Below are 21,620 nucleotides of genomic sequence, written 5' to 3' on the forward strand. Positions count from 1 at the left end.
TACAACCAATCAGAGCAACAAATTATGTGACGTACACTTCTCGACAAAATATCTTGATTGCCATTAACATCAAGTCACGAACACAACCTGTGTCAATGCTACATTCTGTTAGTCAATTGACCCTTTGTTGGACTTCTGAGTGGTCGGCTGACCACCAATCAGAAGTCCCCTTTATCAAGCCCCGCCTCCTCTTGTTACTTGCTACTAAGGGGAGGAACCCTCTGATTGGTGGTCAGCAAACCAATCAAAAGGTCAGAAAACGCTCAATTAATATTTAAAGGAGAACTACTGTTTTTTACAACCTGGATAATAAATACTATCGTTTTCTCACCCATATAACTTTTGTGTCATTTGCACTCGTTCAGGAGATAATTAGATCAACGTATATCCATATAGTGGGAGTGACTGGGGCATCGACACGCAGCCCCTAAATAACGCATTATCTGCCACGAAACTCGTTCATTCCACCAATATTTTGTTATGATACGCTAGTGCTATAACAGGTAACTCCGGACTCAACAGGGAATAGCACTAGTGTATCATATCAAAATACTGGCGAAATTTCGAAGTTTCGTGGCACATAATGCGTTATTTAGAGGCTGCGTCTCGATGCCCCAGTCACTCCCACTATATGGACAAATGACACAAAAGTTATATGGGTGAGTAAACGATCATATTTTATGCCAGAAATAAGGTCCAGGTTGTAAAAAACAGTAGTTCCCCTTTAATACTAGGAACATTTGTCCACTACCTGGCTCTTTTTTGCACATTCATGCACAATCTGTGCAGTTCCTGTTATATATTTTATTTGTTATTACATGATTTTTTTTTACTACTTTATTGCACCAAACACCAGGACAGGTTTCTTGTGTGTTAGCAAACCGTCCAAATGACTAAAGCCCATCTTTTATTCTACTTTAATAACATCTTAAGAACTGTAAAGTAAAAACACAAGCCATCAAACTCTGGATTTATTTTGACTCTTGTTTTCCACAAAGCGGCTAATTGCCTCATTTGATTCTCTCGGCCTCGTGAGCGCTCACACTCATTCCCAAACGCCAAAAGCAAGTTTCTGTGGTTTTTGGTGAGCCACGGCCAAGCTAACGAGCTATGCGAGGAATTTAGCAACACATGGAAAGATCTGAATTTCACAAACAGAGGTGAGAAATATGTGGCGACTGGTTGGACACGACTTGGCGTCGTTTTTATCGTCTGTGCGGCTCTGGACCCTGACTGATGTCTCGAGTTGGATGTTTAAGTCACGGAGTTCATCGGGCCCGATCGGCAGATTTTGATCGATGCTTTTCACAATTAGATTTACATTTTTGAGAAGTAATGGTCTTCAGGTTCGGCATCAGAGTGGTTGGAAAAACAGATGTGATTACAATAGCTTGAGTTGTTCTCCCTGAGGATCAATCCTGTGGTTGTATCCTATGATCACAATGTGGGTCCAGATGAACTGTTTCTGATTGACTCAAGTTAGCATCCACTGGAATCTGAAAAGTTATGTCCCCATCTAAAGACTAAAGACAGAGGACGTTGCCTTTCTTAAAGAAACTGTTTCACATATTGGCACATAAAGTAATTTCAGTTCACTTCAACCTAGTGTAATTCCTGTTAATCAATTATTGTGGCTGTATGGGTCAAGCTAACTTGGCAATAGGATGAATAAAATGAAGAAGAAGTAGTTTCTGTCAAATAAATGTCACATGTTTGAAAGTACTTGTAAGAATTACTGATGATTGAAAACTTACCAGCTGTAAAATGTCCTCATCCTTTGGCATCACACAGAGCTCCAGCGAGGCATCACTGAGGGATGATGAAAAAGACACTATTATAACACATGACTCAAACTGTGGACAGGTAAACACTTCACTATAGAGTATAAAATCATAGCTGTGTTTTAATGAACTGGAAATGGATCAGTGATAAGAAAACAAATTTCTCCGGGAAAGCTCTTGCGCAATGTCTCCCTTTCTCTTACTAGACACAACTACTTGCCAGTTCATTAGGTACACAAGTAAAAACAAATACACTCTAATATAACAGTCCTGCTTACATTTCGGAGGCTGTGGTTTGTTTGCCTGGCATACCACGCCATTGGGCGAGTTTCAACACATACAGAGAAAAAGACTTTCTCTGCTCGCAACTGGATAGTCACACAGCCAATCAGAGCCGTTTTGTTCTACATAGCTGTCGCTCTTCGGTCCATCCACCCAAACAGTTTGATTGGCCTTGTAGATCTTTGCCGGGGCATAATCAGTTCTCAGTGGAAGGACTCCAGACCAACGTTCCCCCTTAATAATTATGCGGGCAGAGGAAATTGGGGCTGGCTTCCGAGCTAGTGGTTTGTAGTACTGTTGAATTTTATTGTGTTGTACTGCACCAACACACACATTGTCACTTTTAAATCAATCCAGTTCAACAGCAACACAAACTACATCCCCCACAATGATCACACAGTTGAATTACCACCTTTCCGATGCTGTTTCAACACAAACCGAACATCAAAACAGCCGTGAAGCTAAGATTTATTGTACGACTGTCATATTAGACAGTGTACCTAATGAACTGGCAATGCAAGTGATTGTATGCACGCTCTCTCACTTAAAATGAAATTAAACACGCGGGAGGCGGACATCTCACCTGTTCTGGATCAAGGCTATGACCTGGGAGTACGTCTTTCCAATGATGCTCTCTCCGTTCACCTTCACGATCCGATCCCCTGCGCAGAATGAAGGCAAGAAATTTACAAACCTGCTGTTTATCGCCAGCAGCATCAGCTTTTGTTTCTGCACCGTTCAGTAAAATGATCTGAAATCCAGTCAATATGATTATTGAACAAAGAAACCACTCCGGAGCAGCTCCTTCCAGCACAAACACATCCTCCGTGTTTAGATTAAAGGAGAATACCAATACATGTTTATTTGAAAGACCCCATGCTGGGATCCATGTCCATTCAAGTTTTCAGAAGATGGCCATCTCACAGGAAGCGAGGCGAGGTGAGTTTAGGGGAGAAACTAGATAATTGTGGGAAAACATTGCACTCCCCTGTCCCAGGAGAAAAGAGGAGAGCGATACAGATAAAGGCAGACAGCTTAAAGGGCTTGTCCAGACCACTTAACATTTCCTGTAACACAGAGTGCTAACCTGGCAACACTGCTGACAGTACAAGGCTTCAGCTTCCACCTCTGTTTCAGGGGAACTGCAAGGAGCTGACTCATGCTTTCACCAGAAGGGAGTTTTATCCAAGTATTTTTATCCTCGCTGCTTAAAATTAGACGTGAATCATGTTTTAATAAAGCGAAGAAAGAAGGTACGAAAGGTTGAAATAACACGTTCCACTTTATTCAACCCCCCACAGAGGAGCCATCTGTTATTTTGTAACTCATATCTGTTTATGAGGAAGTTACCTACAGTAGAGACGTGAAGAAATCTTGGCATCAGGCAGCGCTTTTGGGAGTTAATCACAAAAAGGAGTGCAACGGTCCCCATGGAGACTGTGTGCATGTGCTACGAGCGTTAGCGCGTGTCCGTGTGTACCTGTACAGAGTCCAGCTCCGTGGGCGGGGCCTCCCTCCTTCACTTGCTTGACGAAAATGGTGTCCATTGGCTCCAGACGGTTCCTCTGTCTCCCTGGCAACGAGAGAGAGAGGGAGAGAGAGCGGGCGATTGGTCACACGGAGAGGAAGCAGCAGAGTTACAAGTAGGCCACGCTGCACTGAAACATCTGGGAAGATGTTACAGCTTGAAATAGTTTATTGTCGATTTATTCCACCTGTTTTCCCCTTGCTTTTGATTAGAAGCACTGAAACGACGCAAATGTTGATAAAAAATTGGAAAATTGAGGCAAAAATGTAAAGTCTAACCTGTTTTTTTATCCAAAGAGTTACACTTTAAGGTATCATTAAAACTGGAACTACTACTTCAATTTAGAGAAAACTATGCCATTAAAATAAAATGACGTGAAGATTTGCTTACTTTTTATCATTTTCAACTAAAGCTGCTAAATTTAGAAACTAGTTTCCTGATTGACCGGTAACAAACATCTCTTGCTTTAAGGAGGTCATGAATTCGTCTCCACTGGTGACGGTAATGCTGGAATAACGCAAAAAAATGAAGGTCTTGGTTTTGGCTAAAGAGCATTTCAGCATTTGTATGATTGATTACACTTCTCTGTAAAGACACATGTTCTTTTAGTACTTTTAAAATGCATTGAAAGATCAGGATTGAGTGTTTATTATCAGACTTTAGCTAACAGCTTTTTTCTTTATTATGATTTCTGAAGCATTCATTTGCTCCATGAGAAAAAAAAACCCAACATTTACTAAGCGTTTGTGTAGCTTCATACATTTTTAAACGTGTACCAACAACAATTTAAACCACAAACTAATTTAATTAACTACAAAAAGGCCAAAAAAATCTAATCACACATGAGTCAACAGAACTAAAAAATGTTTGACTTTATTGCTTAGAGAATAACTTGAATGATTTAAGTGATAATAAAAAGTAATTGCTCAATAATCGACTAATACTTTCAGGTCTGTACTTGTGCGTTAACGAGCGGCGCTACTAAACTTGCTCTTCCCTAATGGCAGGTATTTATGAAAAGAATTCAGCTAAACACAAAAAAATACTCCTTTCTTGTCACAAAACAAGTCTTCAAATCTAAAACGATGTGTCGCTCCCTCCTGTTTTCACAGGACAAGGAGAGGTCACTGTATGCTGACACGGCTGCATGCAAACAATCCACAAGGGGGTTTGGTTTCAGCACGGCATGTCGTGTGAAGCGCACTGAGGCAAAGCCGGCAGAGCGAAAGCATCTAATTAAAAGTCTGTGTGAGATATATAAAACAAATATATAGTATGTGCATTGTAAAAGCTCAGATGTAATTGTGTGCGTGCGTGAGATAAAGAAGAGGCAGTGACGTTGCCTTTTCCCAGAGCTGTAAGCCACAATCTGAGCTTGCCTCAGCTCCCTCTTGGAGCCTGCAGGCTTTAGGGAAGCGCAACATCAGAGCATCGCACCGCTCTTCCCTCGGGGAACGCCCGGGAACGTTTTCACGACTGCCCTGCTGCAAGTGCACTCAGGAGATACATGTATTTACCAGTCAGAGGTAAATTAGACTTTCAGGGTTCTGCAGAGCCCCGAACAGCTGGAGCGGAGCAGATGTGGGTTCAGTTTGCTGCTACTTCAAAGGTGAGGAAACTTGTAACATTATACGTAGTCTCAATCCCCTTTCTCCCTAAAATCACAACCATGCCAGACTACATGCACATACTGATGCAAACCTGCTGGAAGGAAACATGCAGATGTTTCCAGCAGAGGCTGTTGTAACATAAGCGAGTCACCTTAAATGTCCTCTTTCCCTCCAAGTCAGCGTTTATAACACATTTGAACTAATGCGCTGCACTACCGCCCCCTTATGGCTACAAGAGTTACTGCAGGGGATTAAAATTCACAGCGTGCGATATTAACAGATTATCTGTAAAATAATCCCTAATAAAACGAACCACATCAACAAAGAGTTTAAATGACACCCTTTCCGTGGTTAGAAAGTCCAGAAGTTTATTTTAACCTCGCAAAGAGAGTCATCAGGCAGAGCTGTGGTTGGAAAAACAATTCTGCAAGCTAAAAGGTCACATGTTTGATTCCCTGCACAGCCAGAGAAAGTGATTCACTCTGAAGTCAATAATTAATCCACTGCAGAGTTAGTCTGGCAGCAGTTGCAGGCTTGTTTGTAATCCAGCAGAAGGCAGTAGAGGCCATGAAATTACTCAACTCTCAGGTAGAGGGTGAAACTGATAAACCAACTTTGTATTTACGCTCATGTTCGCGCTGCTACGATCTTATTGGTGGGTGTTCGCACGGCAAAAACTCCACTTCACAGAGAAATATTAAAACGTAGACCGATGCATTAAGGTATAATGTTACCGACACTATCAAGGACAGATTCGTGTTGAAGGTCCAGATGTCAACAAACACCATAGGCTGATTCCCAATCTCCGAGCTTCGACTCAAATTGGATTCTGGAGGTTCCCGTGCGCCGCAGCTGGATGAGCGGGATTAAACGTGGAAATCTAAAGCTCTGGATGTTTTTTTAATGCTCCCAACAGTCTTAGCAAAACATTTAAACTACTGTGTGGATTAATGAAATGCATCATCCCGCCTGAAAATGACTTCGAAAACACAAGTTGAGTAACTGCTGCTGCTACTCTTGGGGTGGTGCACAGAGGAAAACGGTTCACCGTCGGACAAACAAAAACACCTCGTACTCCAAGCTCATAGAGGCTTTTCCACTTCACTTCATCCCTTTAGATCACAGTTTGAAGTTGTATTGATTTTTCAAACTATATCAGACGGCTCAGATTGAATTTACCTCATCAGCAGCATTCATTACAGCATATGTAAGTGAATTAAACTACATTCTAACTAGATTTCTGTTGGAGTTTATTCCTGCCTCACTCATTCATGGAGTAAAACAAGACACGCGTGTTTTGTTTAAGTTATAATTGTGTCTAATGAAAGTTACTGATTGTAAGTGGCACTAATATTAAAATGGGGTTATTCATTGTATATTAGTTATATTAAGTTATTCAGAAGAAAAGCATGAAAAGCCCATATCTGATAGCCTGAACCAACAAATGTTATGCATGTTATTAAAATATGATTCATGGTTGGTTTTAAGTTGTTTGGCAATGCGATTAAGCAAGAAATCAGCACACATGTTCCAAAGAGACCAGGAAATATTGAAGAAATTCAGCGAGGTGCAGCAGTGACAGGTGGAAAAAACACTTTGAGATGCTAAGTGGGCGGCGACTGTTTCAGTTCCTTGACTTATGACGAATTCCCCAAACGTTTACATGCAAAGGCCACACCCACCGTCCGTGATGGCGTGCTTGGAGCAACTGCGGCGTAGACGGTATTTTCTTTTCAAACAGAGAGCACCGCCGCCAAGAAGAGCTAGCTCTGTCCACACACCGGAAACTTTTTATGTTCTGCTCGTTTCGCCTATGATGAACATTTGGGGTGTGGGAAATATACAGCGGGGGTTACCACGGCAACCGGAGACCGGAAGGTCCACTACAGATAAAGCTACAAAGTGATGGGTGACGAGCAAATCACTTCATATTAGGACAGGATTTTATGTCTCTGTAGAAAAACATGAGTCTAAAAATCTTCTTAACTGAGAAAATACCACACGTTTTTTTGTTGGTTTCTTCTTTTATGTGAAAATATACAGTCAGTTTTATCCTAGTTGTGTTCATTCATTCATTTTCTGTAACCGCTTGTCCTCTGATTGTCGCGGGGGGGCTGGAGCCTATCCCAGCTGTCATTAGAGGGACAGCCTGGGTACACCCTGGACAGGCTGCCAGTCTATTGCAGGGCTCCTAATTGTGCTTAAACATTATTTGACAGTTTGACCCTAGGCTTAAAGTGAAGTTCATTCACATCCTCATTAAGGCTTTATATGCATCTGCTGAATGTCTTATATGTTCTGTGCATCCCTGCTAAACCAGCCATCAGCTCAGATATCAGTCGTTTCTTGCGGCATTTTCCTCCTCTAGCAGTTCACTCTTAAACCCCTTCTACTGGCGCTGCTCTCTGGCCTCAGCGAGCTCCGGCTTGGCTGCCGTCCCTGGCTGCACAGCTGGGCCTGGTTGTGTGGGCCAGCTCCCCGCTCCCCTGTTGTTTTGGGTTAGATAATGTTATTCTACAGAGGGCTGGGCCCGCTGCCCACTCGCTGCATTAACTCTGGCGTAATACCGCTCTGCCCGACGCGCTGCTCTGTACCATTTGTGTCACTCTTGCATTCAAACCACCACACCCAGATGCAAATGTCCGAATAAACAAAAATATGCAAAAAATGCATGCACATGGGTTGAGCGCTACGTGGGAGGTTTGTGTTTAGATCTACTGGCAGGTGTCTTCCAGCAGAGATATATGATAAATGGATGCATACATTTCTTTAAAAATGAGGTCCCCCTCAGCGAGGGAAGGTCAAAGCACAAGTACACTTTCCATAAATCCATAAACTACGACTTCCTTCAAAGGAACAGCATGTTTTGTTGTCAAAGAAAGACGGCAGAAGATAAAGCCCTCGTGAAAATGAATACGGCAATTCTGTCTTCCATTCCCACAAAGAAACACTGTGTGCAGTTCACACGAAGCAGTCCAAACACAACTCCGCTCTGAAAGCCTAAACTCTGCTAAAGCACCTGCGTAGCCGAGCCCTGACCTCTTTGAAATACTTAACAAACTCACATCCTCACAAAGTGACGCTAAAGCGACCTCAGACGGACAGGTCTCATTTCACTAATCGCTGCACGTTGTAAACAGCTTTTTGTCAGAAGCCTGAGCGCACACACTGGAGCGGGGTACGTCAATACGCCTCTCAGCCCCTCTGTCATTACCATTCCAGCTAACTCAGGTGTGATTAAACCGCATTTGTGGCATCTTTCCACAACAAAGAAACATAGCCTGAGCAGTGCTGAAACTGATATTCAAAAACAATCAATACAACCAATTATGTCTGACGAGAGCTCGCTGCTCGTCCAAAATGTTACGTAAGGGAATCCAGAAAGGTGACTGGTGACGAGTGAGCAACGACCCTGTTTTCTCTCACTAGTTTTCTGAACCAGACTGAAGAGACAGTTCACTCAGTCTTGTTCTGTCCTGGCGTGCTATTAATCCGGACAGATTGTTTTGTTGTAAAGTTACGAACACACCAAACCAACATCCAAGAACTACTTACTAACAAAAGCTGATCATGATGTTGGCTCATGTCTGGACCATGAAGTTGCACATGAACACACCACAAAGACGGCAGCCAACGGCAAACAGGCACATACACCGATTAGCCACAACATTATGACCATTGACGGGAGTAGTAAATAACATTGACCGTATTGTGACAATGCAATGTTCTGCTGGGAAACGTTTGGACCTGGCATTCATTCATGTGGATGTTACTTAGACATGTACCACCCACCTAGACCAGACCAGGCACCCCCACCCTACATCAATGACACTCCCTGACACAGGCACACACACAAAAATGGTTTAGGAACAACTAAAAATAAACAGCAAGAACAGCACAAGGTATTGACCTCGCCTGATCCACAGAGGATATTCAATATTAGGCAGGTGGTCATAATGTTATGCCTGATCGGTGTACGTTCTGCACCTGCATTAAAAGGAAATGACTCTCCATACCAGCAGGTGGCAGTAGTCTGAATTCATCATTCAAAAAAGGCAAACCCGAAGAACTACTAGCTGAGAAACTAGGAAGAACTTGAAACTGTCCTGAAGAGGTGGCTTTAACTTTGTAGTTTAGTTTACTTTCGTCACTTCTGTTTCTCTTTTGTCTAATCTGAGTCAGAGTAATGGCAAACCGTGAAAGACCATATGCCAAAACTTGGGACACCATTAGCTTTGTGTGTCAAGTTTTGGAGATACTCGCTGTAGAGGTTTTTGCCGGAATATAATAACATTTAAAGACGCCAGAAAAATACATTTAAAAAACAAGAAATCTTTCAGTCTGTTTCTACATTACCTAAAATACAATTGTGGTATTTTTTTGTATATCAAACATACTACCACTGTTTCGAATCTGGAACACAAGGTGTGGAAACCATTAAAAATATAACTGGACAAAAATCACGTAACATACAGCGTGGCTAAACTCCTGCAGGTCTGGGATCAATTAAGCCAAATAAGTCACTTCCAAGAATACGGCATTTCTAACCTGGGAAAGACAAGCCGATGTAGAAACACATGCCAATGTAGAAACACAAGCATGATGGTCCCGCTCCATCTGTCCACGCGTCCTCTCGTCACAACACTAACACACACACACATGCCTGGTGTTTTTCCCACCACGGCAGGAAGGTGGTGGAGTACTTTCCATCCCCTTTTTTTTCTAAGAATTACAAATACCTAAACCCACCCAGGAGAAAGAGGATATGCGCTGACATTACTCTGACACACATACACAGCAAAAAAAGGGAAGAAAGAAGGAAAGAAAAAAGTTGATTCAATGTTTTGTTTTCTTTCTGTAAAACAAACCCAACTATCCAGAGAGGGAATTTAAGTTCAAGAGACGGAACAAGTGACAAACATCTGGAGACCTATTAAAAAAAAAAGGCCTCTTGTTTCTTGGAACCTGCCGAAATGAACTAAAACCATCCCCCTGGATGGCAATTATCCAATCGTAGCTAAACAACAATAACTAGGCACCGCAGGCCTGTCATGGTTCTGATTTGTGAACATGTTTTTTGTGCAATGCCAACTATTAGCTATTAGTTTACGCAAAGGTTAGAAGGTCTGTTCTTCTTTTCTTTGTACATAAACATGTAATATTCACAGCCAACCAAAACACTGTAGAGGCCCACAGTTTCTCTTTAAAAACAAACAAGTATGCAAGTTATGCAACCGAGCAGGACTATGTTTGAATGATTTATTATCATGACGACTACCTAGCACTGCAGTGCAAGAACAATGCAGCTTTCTGTTTGGACTATCAGCTGGTGAGGAGTACTTTTCCGGGACATGCAGCTGTAGCATCACGCGTTTAACACGGCATCAGCCTTCAAATTGTAGGAGGATCGATACTTCGGAAGAGACTGGATATAAAGATGGGAAACTGAAGGCTGACGCTACGTCGTTTTGAAGCTCAGTGTGGTGGATCTGGATGTCGCCATCTTGGCAGTGCCTGACTAACTCAAAAATGGGTCAAAGGTTGGAGCGTGAGTGGAGCTAAAACAGACAGCTAGCATCACTCAAAGTGGCCATGTCCCTAATAATGGGGAATAATAATGAATTCCCAACATTAAGCCTTGATATAATTTAAACAGATAAGTTTACTTACTCGCTTTTGGAGTCAGCCTCAAGTGGCCACTTGCGGAACTGCAGATTTTGGCACTTGCGATTTCATCTTTCAGCTGCTTGTTTCAAACAAGTCAGGGAGAAAAACAGTGGCTTAACCAACTAGCTGATAAAATCAGCAAATGACAGTTTCGAGATAATTTGCCAGATAGAAAAAGAAAAGTCTTCTTTGTCTGACAGAAATTGAGAACCAGTTCTTCTGCATCTTGACAGGCGCAGCAACCGTAAGTCTAACTGTATCTCCCTTATTATATATAAATGTCACATTGTCTATGTTTCTGAGGGGCATGTTTGTACAACTGCACAAGTTTTTAGATTTATAATTACTCGTGAGTTCTTTGTACGAAACAGCGATGAATAACTAAACTCGCAGCCTGAAAGAAATAATCGTATTCCATTAAAATGAACATTTTGGCAGTCCAGTGTCACTTCAGAAGGAGACGGCGGCAGAGAGGAAGAATGAAAAGCAGAGAGAAGAATAAGGGAAGACAAAAACTTTGGACACAGCTTTGTAGAAAAAGGTGGGGCAGTAAAAAGGCCCACTGGAGAATAGAGGGGAATTCTGTTTGCTTGTGCTGCATTACGTTCCCTCTGCAGAGTTTGTGGGAACAAACCAAAATCTGACTAAAAGACGAGGGAGGAAATATAGCCTGTATTTGAAGAGGGGGAAAAAAAAAAAAAAAGTTTACAGTTGAATGAAAAACAAATATTTGAACAGATGGAGACATTTTTTATGTCGCTCCTCTTGCTGTGCAGCATCATGAGCGTTGCACAAAACTGCCCATTCGGATTTCGCCCTTCAACAGCTCGCTTAAACACACAGCCGACGAGAGGAGGCATGCAGGAAAGAGGGAGACAGAGAGACAGACAGGAGAGGGAGGGAAGAAGAGAGGAAGTGAGATAGAGGGGATGATTTGGGATAACAGTCCACTGGTATGTATACAAACCGTTGTGAAAGGAAATAAACAGATCCATGTTAGCTACACATAAAGTTAGGAGTATCCACGTTGTTGTTGTTGTTACTTCTACTGTGCGCCTACACACTGTGCATCAGTGTTTACCTTTGTTTATCTGTGTGTCTACATTGGTGTGTGTGGGTCTGACCGTGTGTCTGCTTTCTGGAGGTTTGAAGTGTTTCCAGCAGCAACACCCAGCTAGTCAACATGCGGTCAGCCGCCCGCAGCCCCTCCCACTCTCCAAACACCAATAGCCTCATCTCACACACACACACACACACATACACACACGCATACACACACTGGCCCGGAGTCAAGAAAATAAACTGCAGTGCAGCGTGTTGGGGAGGCTGCAGCGGACTTCACAGAATGCAGCGTCTTTTTAAACATTAAAATAACCAAACACATGGGATGTATTATCTGTCTGGGTTTGTGTGACACTATATGTGTGTGTGTGTTTGTGTGTGTGTTCACATGGTTTTTTGATGATGCTATGAGTGTTTTGGAGCGTATGTTGTTTGCTATGATTGTGACCAGCAGTGTCCTGTAGCTGTCACATAGCAACAAATACCAAAGCCGCTAATCAAGTTAAGATGAGAGGTCAATAATGAACTTTTAATCGCAACTTTGTTAGCAACATTTTGCAATAGAAATATCAATATTGTCTTTTGAAAACGCTTCAGACCTACAGAGCTTTTTTTATATGGACCTTTAAAATGTTATCTGCAGGCATAGGGATGTTAAAAAGATGTTTCTTTTTGGACCTTAATTGTAGGTTTGACACTAAAACAACTCCAGATACAGCACCTCCTTGTCCAGCATTACAATTAACTGCAATATGTCATGCTTAATGCTCAAACTGCAACTCTAAATAGTTAATGTCATAATGAGTTACATCTTCCCACAAAGTTTAGACCAAAAAGCTAAATCAAATAAGTATTATTTTCATATAACAATACTTTGAACAGGTCCTTTGTTCCCAATAGAAAAGCAGGATGCCAACAAATGTGATCCTGATATAATCATCAATGTCCATGATAAAGAACAACATGTTAATACAGATTTTGAATTATCCAGAGGTTAGGTCCAGTCAGACTCTGCCAAGATGGCGACGACCGGAGACACCACTCTGAGCTTCAAAAACCGCTCCTCAAGAAACCTACTGGTGACGACATAAACGGTTTGTCTATCTTTATATTTAGTCCACGGTCACCACCATTAACAACAGCTGTCACCGATTCAGCCCTCTGTGATGTTGACCATGGTATTTCTGAAGATCCTTTAAAAAAATTGATCTTGATTCAGCCGGGAGTCGGGTGGAGTTGGGCGCTGCCAAGATGGCGATGGCCAGACTCAATACACTGAGCTTCAAAAATGCTTCTTGAGGAAACCTATGGATAACGCTGGTTACCACCAAGTGTTACCAGATCACAACCAGGATAGAAATATTCAAGACTGACACTTTCAATTAAAAGAGTCTGGTCAGTCAGTAAATATGTCTATAAATGTTTGGAGAGTTTGGTCTCTCAACTTAAGAAAACACTGAATCTGAACTAGACATTTTTTTTATCCATTTTACGCTTTACATCAGTTTCACTTCCAAACTTTTCTCAAACCATAATAGTACACCTTAATCCTCCAGTATAGCTGAAAGAATTTACAGTGATTGCGTCGTTGGGATCGTATGTCCTACTCCAAATGTTTATTCTTGATTCATTTCGCTTCGTTGTGGCTTTTCAGGGAAATTCTTCACATTCCTGATATCAGTTTCTGACATCCTGCTACCTGTCAGTATCATCGTCCCTGCAGGGTCTCGACGCCCACCGAGAGGCAAAGAAGGATTTATGAACGGCTGGAAGTGAGCCAAGTGACTTCCTGTGGCAGCAGGAGGCGGCTCTCCAGGCGAGGCTCATTATTCTTCATCTACTGAGCCTCACCACGGATGGCTCTCGCGATGTAGGATTTAATGACACGCAAGACACAGTCGCACACGAGTTTTACGTGACCGCTTTCAAGCAGAGTCAAATAATCTCAGTTCATAAACTGCGCTATACTGCCATGCAGGAATGTGCGCTCCCTAAAGGGTTTCCTCTCGCCGCAGCAGGGCCCCGTGTGTGTGCGCGCGCTGTTTAATATTTTTAGGCTGAACGAGGCGGGTGGACGTGGAGGGGTTAAAGTGGGTGGAGAGGGGGTAGCATGAGGAATGTGACACCACGGGCCAAGAGGGATGATGAGGGACACTTACTGGAATCTCTCAATTTCCCGTTGAGAGGGATTTAAGAGTCAGATTTATCACAAAGCGCTCCCTACACTCACCCTCCTTTAACCTTGGACCTTTATTTATTTTATTTTTTTTACTTTCACTGTCCCCTCATGCCATAATAATTTACTGAAACACACCTGGTAGGGCTTTGGGGCCATTACAAGGCAAACAAACGGCTAATGATGGTTATCATCTCCACTTTCTCTATCGATTTCAGACTGCTTTTAACAAGAGAGTTCTGAAAAACACCATGGTTAGATCAGAAAATACAAAAGCAAAAGTGTTGGTGTATATGTGCAGACACCGAGCGGGTTTAAAAAAGGATGAAGAGCTGCAGAGCGTTCCTCCAGCATTCACGCTGTGCTGCAGACGTGAGCAGAATACTGAGAGACTGGAATGACAAGCCGGATGCTCAGAGGAATGCCGAGGCCTTGCCAAGCCAACAGCACAGACAGCTCCGACTGCCACTCGGCATAGCAGCGACTTTAAACGGCAGCAAAGTGCAGAACGACACCGCCCGCCTGCCTGACGACACGCAGAAAAGAAAGCCCAGTAACATGCTGTTTCTTTTCTGTGAAAACCGTGCTTTTATAAAGCAATCAGCGTGACCAAATTCCCAGCATTAATGACGTGTTCAAAACCAAGACAGACCTATTTCCATCTACAAAAGAGAGAATACATTAGAGTAATGGACTGTCAATCCTAATTTGATTGCTATTCAGGGAAGCTACTGAAGAAAAGCTGAGAGTAAATGGTTTCTGTGCTTTTCTCATTGCAACACCTGAGGTCCCGGGTCACAGAGTAGGTTGTTAATGAAGCAATTAAATATCCAGACTCACCTCGGCTGCCATTATCTTCATCCTGGAAGAAAAAAAAAGACAGAAAATTCATGTTAGTTTATTTTTGATTCAGTTTCATCAAAAATATTCCCCTTTTTGTGTTTGTATATTCACACATCAGTTGATTTCAACTGACCTGAACATGAATGCAGCTCATTTTCAGCCCCATTAAAAACCCTTCCACTTTCCACAAAATGTTTCACAGCTGCAAAACTTAACATCATCTAACACAAAGCCCAACTGGACTGGAGTTTTTCTTTAGATAATACTGAGAAAGTTCACAGACATATATGACAAGTTGATCAACAGAGAATAAGTTATTTATTATTTATGTAGTTCAAGCCTCACACAAGTGATAATTTGCTGATTTTTCTCGTTTTAATATCATTGTCTATAGTTTCAGGCTTTTTAAAAGAACAAATGAGTGATCTGATCACATGCTGGCGGGTTTAAGTACAGGTGTGAACATATCACAGACTAGGGCTGGATAACACTACTGATTTCATGACTCAGTCTGATTCATAATCAGCTCCAAGATATTTTAGCTTTAAAACTATTTGACGTAGTTATGAAAGAGATTTTCACAAAACTACAGTTGTCATTGGTTTCAGAGATCTGTGGTATTTGTCGTCCAATCAGCTTTCAGAGTAGGTAGCGATCTAGAGAGCGACTTTTTGTACAATAATCTACTGCACACCAAAAGATGTTGGCGTTTATTTGATTAGCGAACACAAAACTATGATTGGTCTTGAGTAGCGGCTCAAGGCGCATTTTAATACTAGGTGGGAACACACCTGTACTTTAAGCTGGGCAGCTTTACAGCTTTACAGTAGTGTCATTAAAACAACTAAACAGAAACACACACATAAAGAAACAGGAGTTGCCAAATCCAAAGACATGCACAGTCATCATCACAAATCCACAGAAAAGTAATGAACAGATGAATTAATGATCCATATAAGTGTTATTTAAACAATCTCTAGAGGAATAGGTTTTACTGACAGAGGAACTATCTTTTATAGGAAAAAAAAAGCCACTTCATAGCCATGTTTGTGTTTTTTCCATTTCTTCAACACGTAAAGCTTTAATTTCCCTCAGAGCCAGTTAAAATCCACCCTCTCCTGCTTTAATCCACCTCCCCTCATTGACACACATATGTTCCCCGCGTATCCTTTAAGACTCCCTGCTCTCCCAAGGCTTTCCTTAAGACTCTCTTCGAGCTAACCCCGATATCCTCAAACTGTGATTAGTCAACAGCTCCAATCCAAGGCCTTAAAAGTAATTAAAAGAAGACGTGATGAATGCACAAGGACTTTTTTAAACCCTCGCCTTGTCACTTGAGGTTGCATAACCTCAAGTAGCTGGTTAGGGTTTCCCAGAATCACATTTTACGACTCTAGACAGTCTAGACCAATCTTGCAACACAACATTTTATTTTAGTTGTGTGATTCTTTCTACAAGGATGAGTAAAAAAAAAACTTTGTGGTTGAGAATTGTGCCAATGCAGGAGATGAATTTGCAGTTTCATATGTTAGAGAACAAACTCCTTCTCAGTTCGCACAGTGGAAGTTAAAGAGAGATCAGAGGAGATAAAACTGGCCCATACTGGACTTAAAAGTGCCCGACACACCGCTGTGATACCCAAGAAGACCTCTGGGAGAAACAGTCTATCTCTTTGGTTACACAAATGTCTGAAAATCCTAACTGTCGTGCCACAGTTTCTCTTTCAACATGCACGACCAAAGCCAAAAGCTATAAACAGAACGTACTATGCTAACTTTGTAGGAAATCCTTCTGTGCAAACAGAAGAGGTTGTCAAAATACACTTCAGAGAAAAGTAAACCTGACTTATCCTGAATTATCACTTACAAAAACTAATACGAGGGAGGTCACGATAAGCTCTGAGAAAGCCGACTCGAAACGCCAGCCCACTATTCCCATTAAAGGAGCCCTGTCGTATGCACCCAAAGCCCTTTAGCCCGTGTTAGTCTGTGCCCATTAGGAGCTGCCGGAAGTGCTGTAACGTTAGGATTAATACCAGAGGGCAGATTGGCGCTGATGTTATCCAGCGGATGGCTGGCAGAGTTCCCAGGTGGGATGAAACAAGTCAGAAAAAGGCGCTGAAAAAACTCTGCCGTATTTATATACTATACACCTGCTACGGCTAAAACTACACGAGCATATTGACTCTGCAGTCGCACTAAAGCCTGTTATTTACTCTAGCTAACATTTAAATAACCACAGCTGTGTTTACATTACAGAATGCAAAGTATTTCCATCAGCTCTTTTGAGTCGGTGCTGCGTCTACTTAATTAAATTAAGAAATCAGATCTCAAAGATTCCTTTTACCGTACGATTAACACGCACACATCCTGTTATTATGACCTCGGCTTGACCGTAGATTGGGAAATCAGAACGTGATCAAATCAGCATTAACGCTGTGGAAAGCAAGCAGAATCTGAAGTGTATGAATGAATAATTTTGCAGAAAGGTGCCTTATAGGACAAGAAGAAAGCAAAAGTAAAAACAAAACAAGAAGAAACAGATAAAGAAAGCTATTGTGAACTGAGGTATAAACTTTCAGAGCAGCTGAGACGTTAATAAGAGTAACACATACTTGAAAATCTCCCTTCCAGTTACATTAAAAAAAGTATATAAAAAATTCCACTGAAGCATGTTATTGTGCAATTATTCACAACTAAATATCTCACAGCCTAAGTACCTTTTATGGACGCCCCTGTCTTTGAAAGTAAAAAATCAATCACATTTATGGTTTAGATGAAGTACAAATATCTGTGTTTTTATATTTAAAACCATGTATACATAAAAATCTAATGTGTGTTATGCTGGATCATCCTGTGTTTCTAACTCTGGGAATATTACTAAAGGAAAAATTTGAAATAGTTATACAGGATGGAGAAAAAAATTACTTCCTCCTTCCTCTCAACTGTTGTGCAAAGGGAAATTGAAGAGCTGCTCATACTGGAAAGAATTACATCTTTACAGATCGGAAACTTCTTTCTTCTCCTTGTTTGTGAAGTTTATTCATAGCTGTGCCCTAAGGTTACTGCAAAATATTTAAAAACTTAATACGTACATGGAAGCTTACTGTCTCAACTCTGTTTGAATGCGTATTCCCATCGCAGCACACAAATCTGGTTTCTAATCCGTATAGACACTAAACAGCTAAATTAAGTCACATTTTACGATTACAATCTGAAAAACTGACCAGCAGTCATAATTCCTGGGACTTTGACAGCGAGAACAAAGTTATCAGAGAAGATAAGAAGAAAGAACGGAAGGAAAAACTGAATGGGAATGGGAGAAAGGCAATAAAACTTGTTAAATGAAAAGGTGCCGCCTTTTTTACAGCTTTCTATCCAAGCATATAAACTCTATTAACAACTAAAAAGGGCATGATGTTTGTTATTTCATATGATGTATATTATGATATTATAAATATTATATGACCCATGGTTATCAGAGAGGAGAGAGACTATGTTCTGTCACCTTGAGTGAATTGTGGACGGCAGATTCGGGCGGGTAGACGATGAAGTGTCGCAGCGTGAAGCCGAAGCCCTGGGAGGTCCGGCGCAGGTGAAGCGTCTTGGGCCCCGGCCAGGAGAAAGGCTCCTCCTCGGCCCCAGGAGAAGCCGTGGCCGACGTCTCGCTCTGATCGCGCCCATCCTTCTGTTTGGCCTGAAAAGAAGATAAGACAAACAGAAATTTGAGTTCTACTCTTCAAAAAGAACGTAGACTTCCGACTGTTCATGAAAACAGGAAAGGACATGTTTTTAAAAGGTTTCGGGAGATGAGAAGATGCCACTTTTATTTCTGTACAGTCAAATTAAGAAAAGTATATCCCAGTTATTGTTTTTCTTTGCGTTTCCTGTTTCTATTTTGAACGTTTCTTCCTTGGTGTTTTGCTTCTTGCTTTACTTCCTGTATTTTCTACCCTTTGATTATTTGATTGGTTTCTCCTTGTGGCTCCGTCCTCATTAGCTTCACCTGTGTCTCGTCAACCCCTCAGCCTGTGTGTGTGGGTATATATAGTCCTGCCTTTGCCATTGTCAAACTGTCTGTTGAGTTACTTGCTTGTTCTGCTCATTTCTTACTCTGCATTTACCTGTTCATGTTTTCTGGTGTTTCTGTTCAGCTCCTCGTGCTTCCCTGTTTTCTGATTTTCATCTAGATTTTGGGTTTTTGGATTAAACTGCCTCACACTGCAGTGCTTTTTGTCACCTCAATCGTTCGGTCGTTGTTTTTATGGTGCTACCCGTTGCTACACATTATAACAGTTATCTCAGTTTACGATAAAGTCAATAAACAATGAGATTCTTGTAGGCAGATTCCTCAATTTTATGTGTAGTACTATAAATGGGTTTAAGGCCCAGACACACCAAATCTCAAGAAGCTACTAGCAACAAAGGCTGAAAGTTGCATTTGAACACACCACAAAGACTGCAGCCAGAAACCAGAAGGGCTACACTAAGCTAGCAGCCTAGGAAGAGCTACGGACATTGTACAGAGCGAGCCTCCCCTGACTCATGCTAACCATTTGGTCTACAGTTTGTTTATTCTATGGATTTTATGATGGTGAATCAGCTGAAAAACCACCAACATGGGTCCAACTAGTGCCAACGCTGCCAAACCACAAAAACTAGGGTTACTGATGCTCAACAACACCGACAAAAGGTTGATCATCAGCTTGGTGTGTCAGCATCTCAAACTTGTCTTTTAGGGATATATGAGCAGAAGGTCAAAGAGAAACACAAAAAATAAACAATACATTGTGTAACCGACATATTTTCCTCAATCTTTACCCTTAAATCTCCTCAAATTTATCTTTATCTCCCGTGGGGAGGTTGTTGTCAGAGCGCCCTGACCACAACACTGCTATTTCCATGTGAGAACAAATTCAAAAACCACAAAAGTGCAGTCACTCCACTGACATCAGCCTTGGTAATTGTGTAAAGTAAAAGTGGTTTTGTGAGAAACAAAGAAAAGTGTGTTTTCAAAGATAAAACAGCCCCCGGCTCTGCAAAGATCTTACTCATAGGCTTGATTTAAAAACACAAGAAATCCCTTGTTGGAATCACAGAGGAGCAGGTTGTTTCAGCTGAATAACAAGGTGTCGGTTTGTGGTTTCAGAAAAAGAAGATAGAGTCAACAAGAGGTTGCATTGTTAGTTTGTACGTTTCAGTGTTTCTTTATGAAAGATCAGTGCATAAATAATTGCTGCTGGCCATGTTTTTGCTATCTGTCATCGCAAAAAACTGATACAATTACAGTGGACAATTTCAAATTTAAACACTAGTAACACAATATCAGTGGGAAGCACTTAGAAAAAACAAATATAGAAACTGTATATCTAACCTCACCTATTTCCACCACAACCTAAATGATTGTTTTACCGATTCTGGACTTTGTCTTTACCTCAAAGACTCTCTTCAGACCTGGTGTTAACATGCCCACAGAGGGATCTAACAATAAGTGATGTGTTGACAACTAGCATTAAAATACATCTCTCTAGACCACTTGAGATCTGATCACAGTTTTGTGCTTCATTATGCAAAAAGCAAGTTTCAGTAAAATAGAATACTGTACAAAGAGCTGCTGTTGTTTCAGAACCAGGAACTATTTGTTGGGTGAGCGACCTGCCACAGTGACATGATAGAAAGTGTTGAATTAGTGTTATTTATTTATCAGAGACCCATATACATTACATATATGGGTCTCAGAATACATAACTTTGAGTGTGTTCACACCTGTACTTAAAGCTGACCACTTGTAATCAGATCATTCAGGTCACATGTAAATACCTCGGCTGAACAGGGCCAAACGTTTTGTTTTCAAAATATTCTGAAACTCTGCATTCCATCAACCCGTGAAGTGAAAATCATCATTTTTAATAGACGTTATGTGTGTTCTCTGAATGAGGCATAACTTCACTTATGCAAGAGTTAGTCAGTTGAGTAGGTCAACTGACTAACTCTGTCATCGGTCAAAGCCATTAAACATGCGCACATCACGAAAGGAATGCGGCTGCAAGTGGCACAGACCATCTCCAGAGCTGTGCTTAAAGCTGGCCACTTGTGATCAGATCAGTCAGGCCATGTGTAAATACCAAGTCTGAACAAGGCCTTACATTTGACTCTAAATTCCATGAAAGTTTAAATGAAGATCTCCTCTGCCTCTGGGCCCTCTCAAAACAGTGAGAAACATATCATCTTCTCTATAGAAGCAGGTGAGTCTCGGTTTAAAATGTATTTTTATAGCTTGACTGCAAATACAGAAACATTTTGTTATAGGAAAACTGGTATGAATTATGTTCAGCTGGGGTTATCGTCACAAAATCTGTCAAAATAATAAAGATTGCCCTTTTAAGCCTCATTGGTGCTGCTCCCTGCCCCTCACATCCATACATATGGCTTAGGTTACTGCACATTTGGGGCTTTTTGCAAGGCTATTTGGCGTGTTTGCATGATGACAGACTTTATCCCCTACATTCCTACTGTGACTAACGCGGGATAAAAACCACCCTTAAACGCTGGCGGCTCTGGCGTTACGTAACGTTTACGTTCATGCCAGCGTAACACAACACATGCCCCGCCATCAGCAGCAAAACTCCCCGTTTCAGACGTTCCTGCAACAAACAGGTGTTTACACTGACT

At 41.5% G+C, this 21,620-nt stretch overlaps 1 protein-coding gene across 3 annotated transcripts in view; it reads right to left on the reverse strand.

Moving 5' to 3' along the window:
* arhgap21a (Rho GTPase activating protein 21a) overlaps window positions 1–21,620 on the reverse strand; it is a gene marked incomplete at its 5' end in the record, with an annotated part of 77,268 nt that overhangs the window by 18,441 nt on the left and 37,207 nt on the right. For all 3 annotated transcript variants that reach the window (XM_084565613.1, XM_084565612.1, XM_084565611.1), the window contains 5 exons: window positions 1,755–1,809; window positions 2,647–2,725; window positions 3,544–3,636; window positions 14,947–14,968; window positions 18,457–18,645. In XM_084565613.1, the coding sequence (XP_084421739.1) occupies window positions 1,755–1,809; window positions 2,647–2,725; window positions 3,544–3,636; window positions 14,947–14,968; window positions 18,457–18,645 (438 nt within the window). The remainder of the gene's footprint in view (window positions 1–1,754; window positions 1,810–2,646; window positions 2,726–3,543; window positions 3,637–14,946; window positions 14,969–18,456; window positions 18,646–21,620) is intronic.

Source organism: Chelon labrosus, assembly GCF_963514085.1.
Source record: "Chelon labrosus genome assembly, chromosome: 18".
NCBI classification, from domain to species: domain Eukaryota; kingdom Metazoa; phylum Chordata; class Actinopteri; order Mugiliformes; family Mugilidae; genus Chelon; species Chelon labrosus.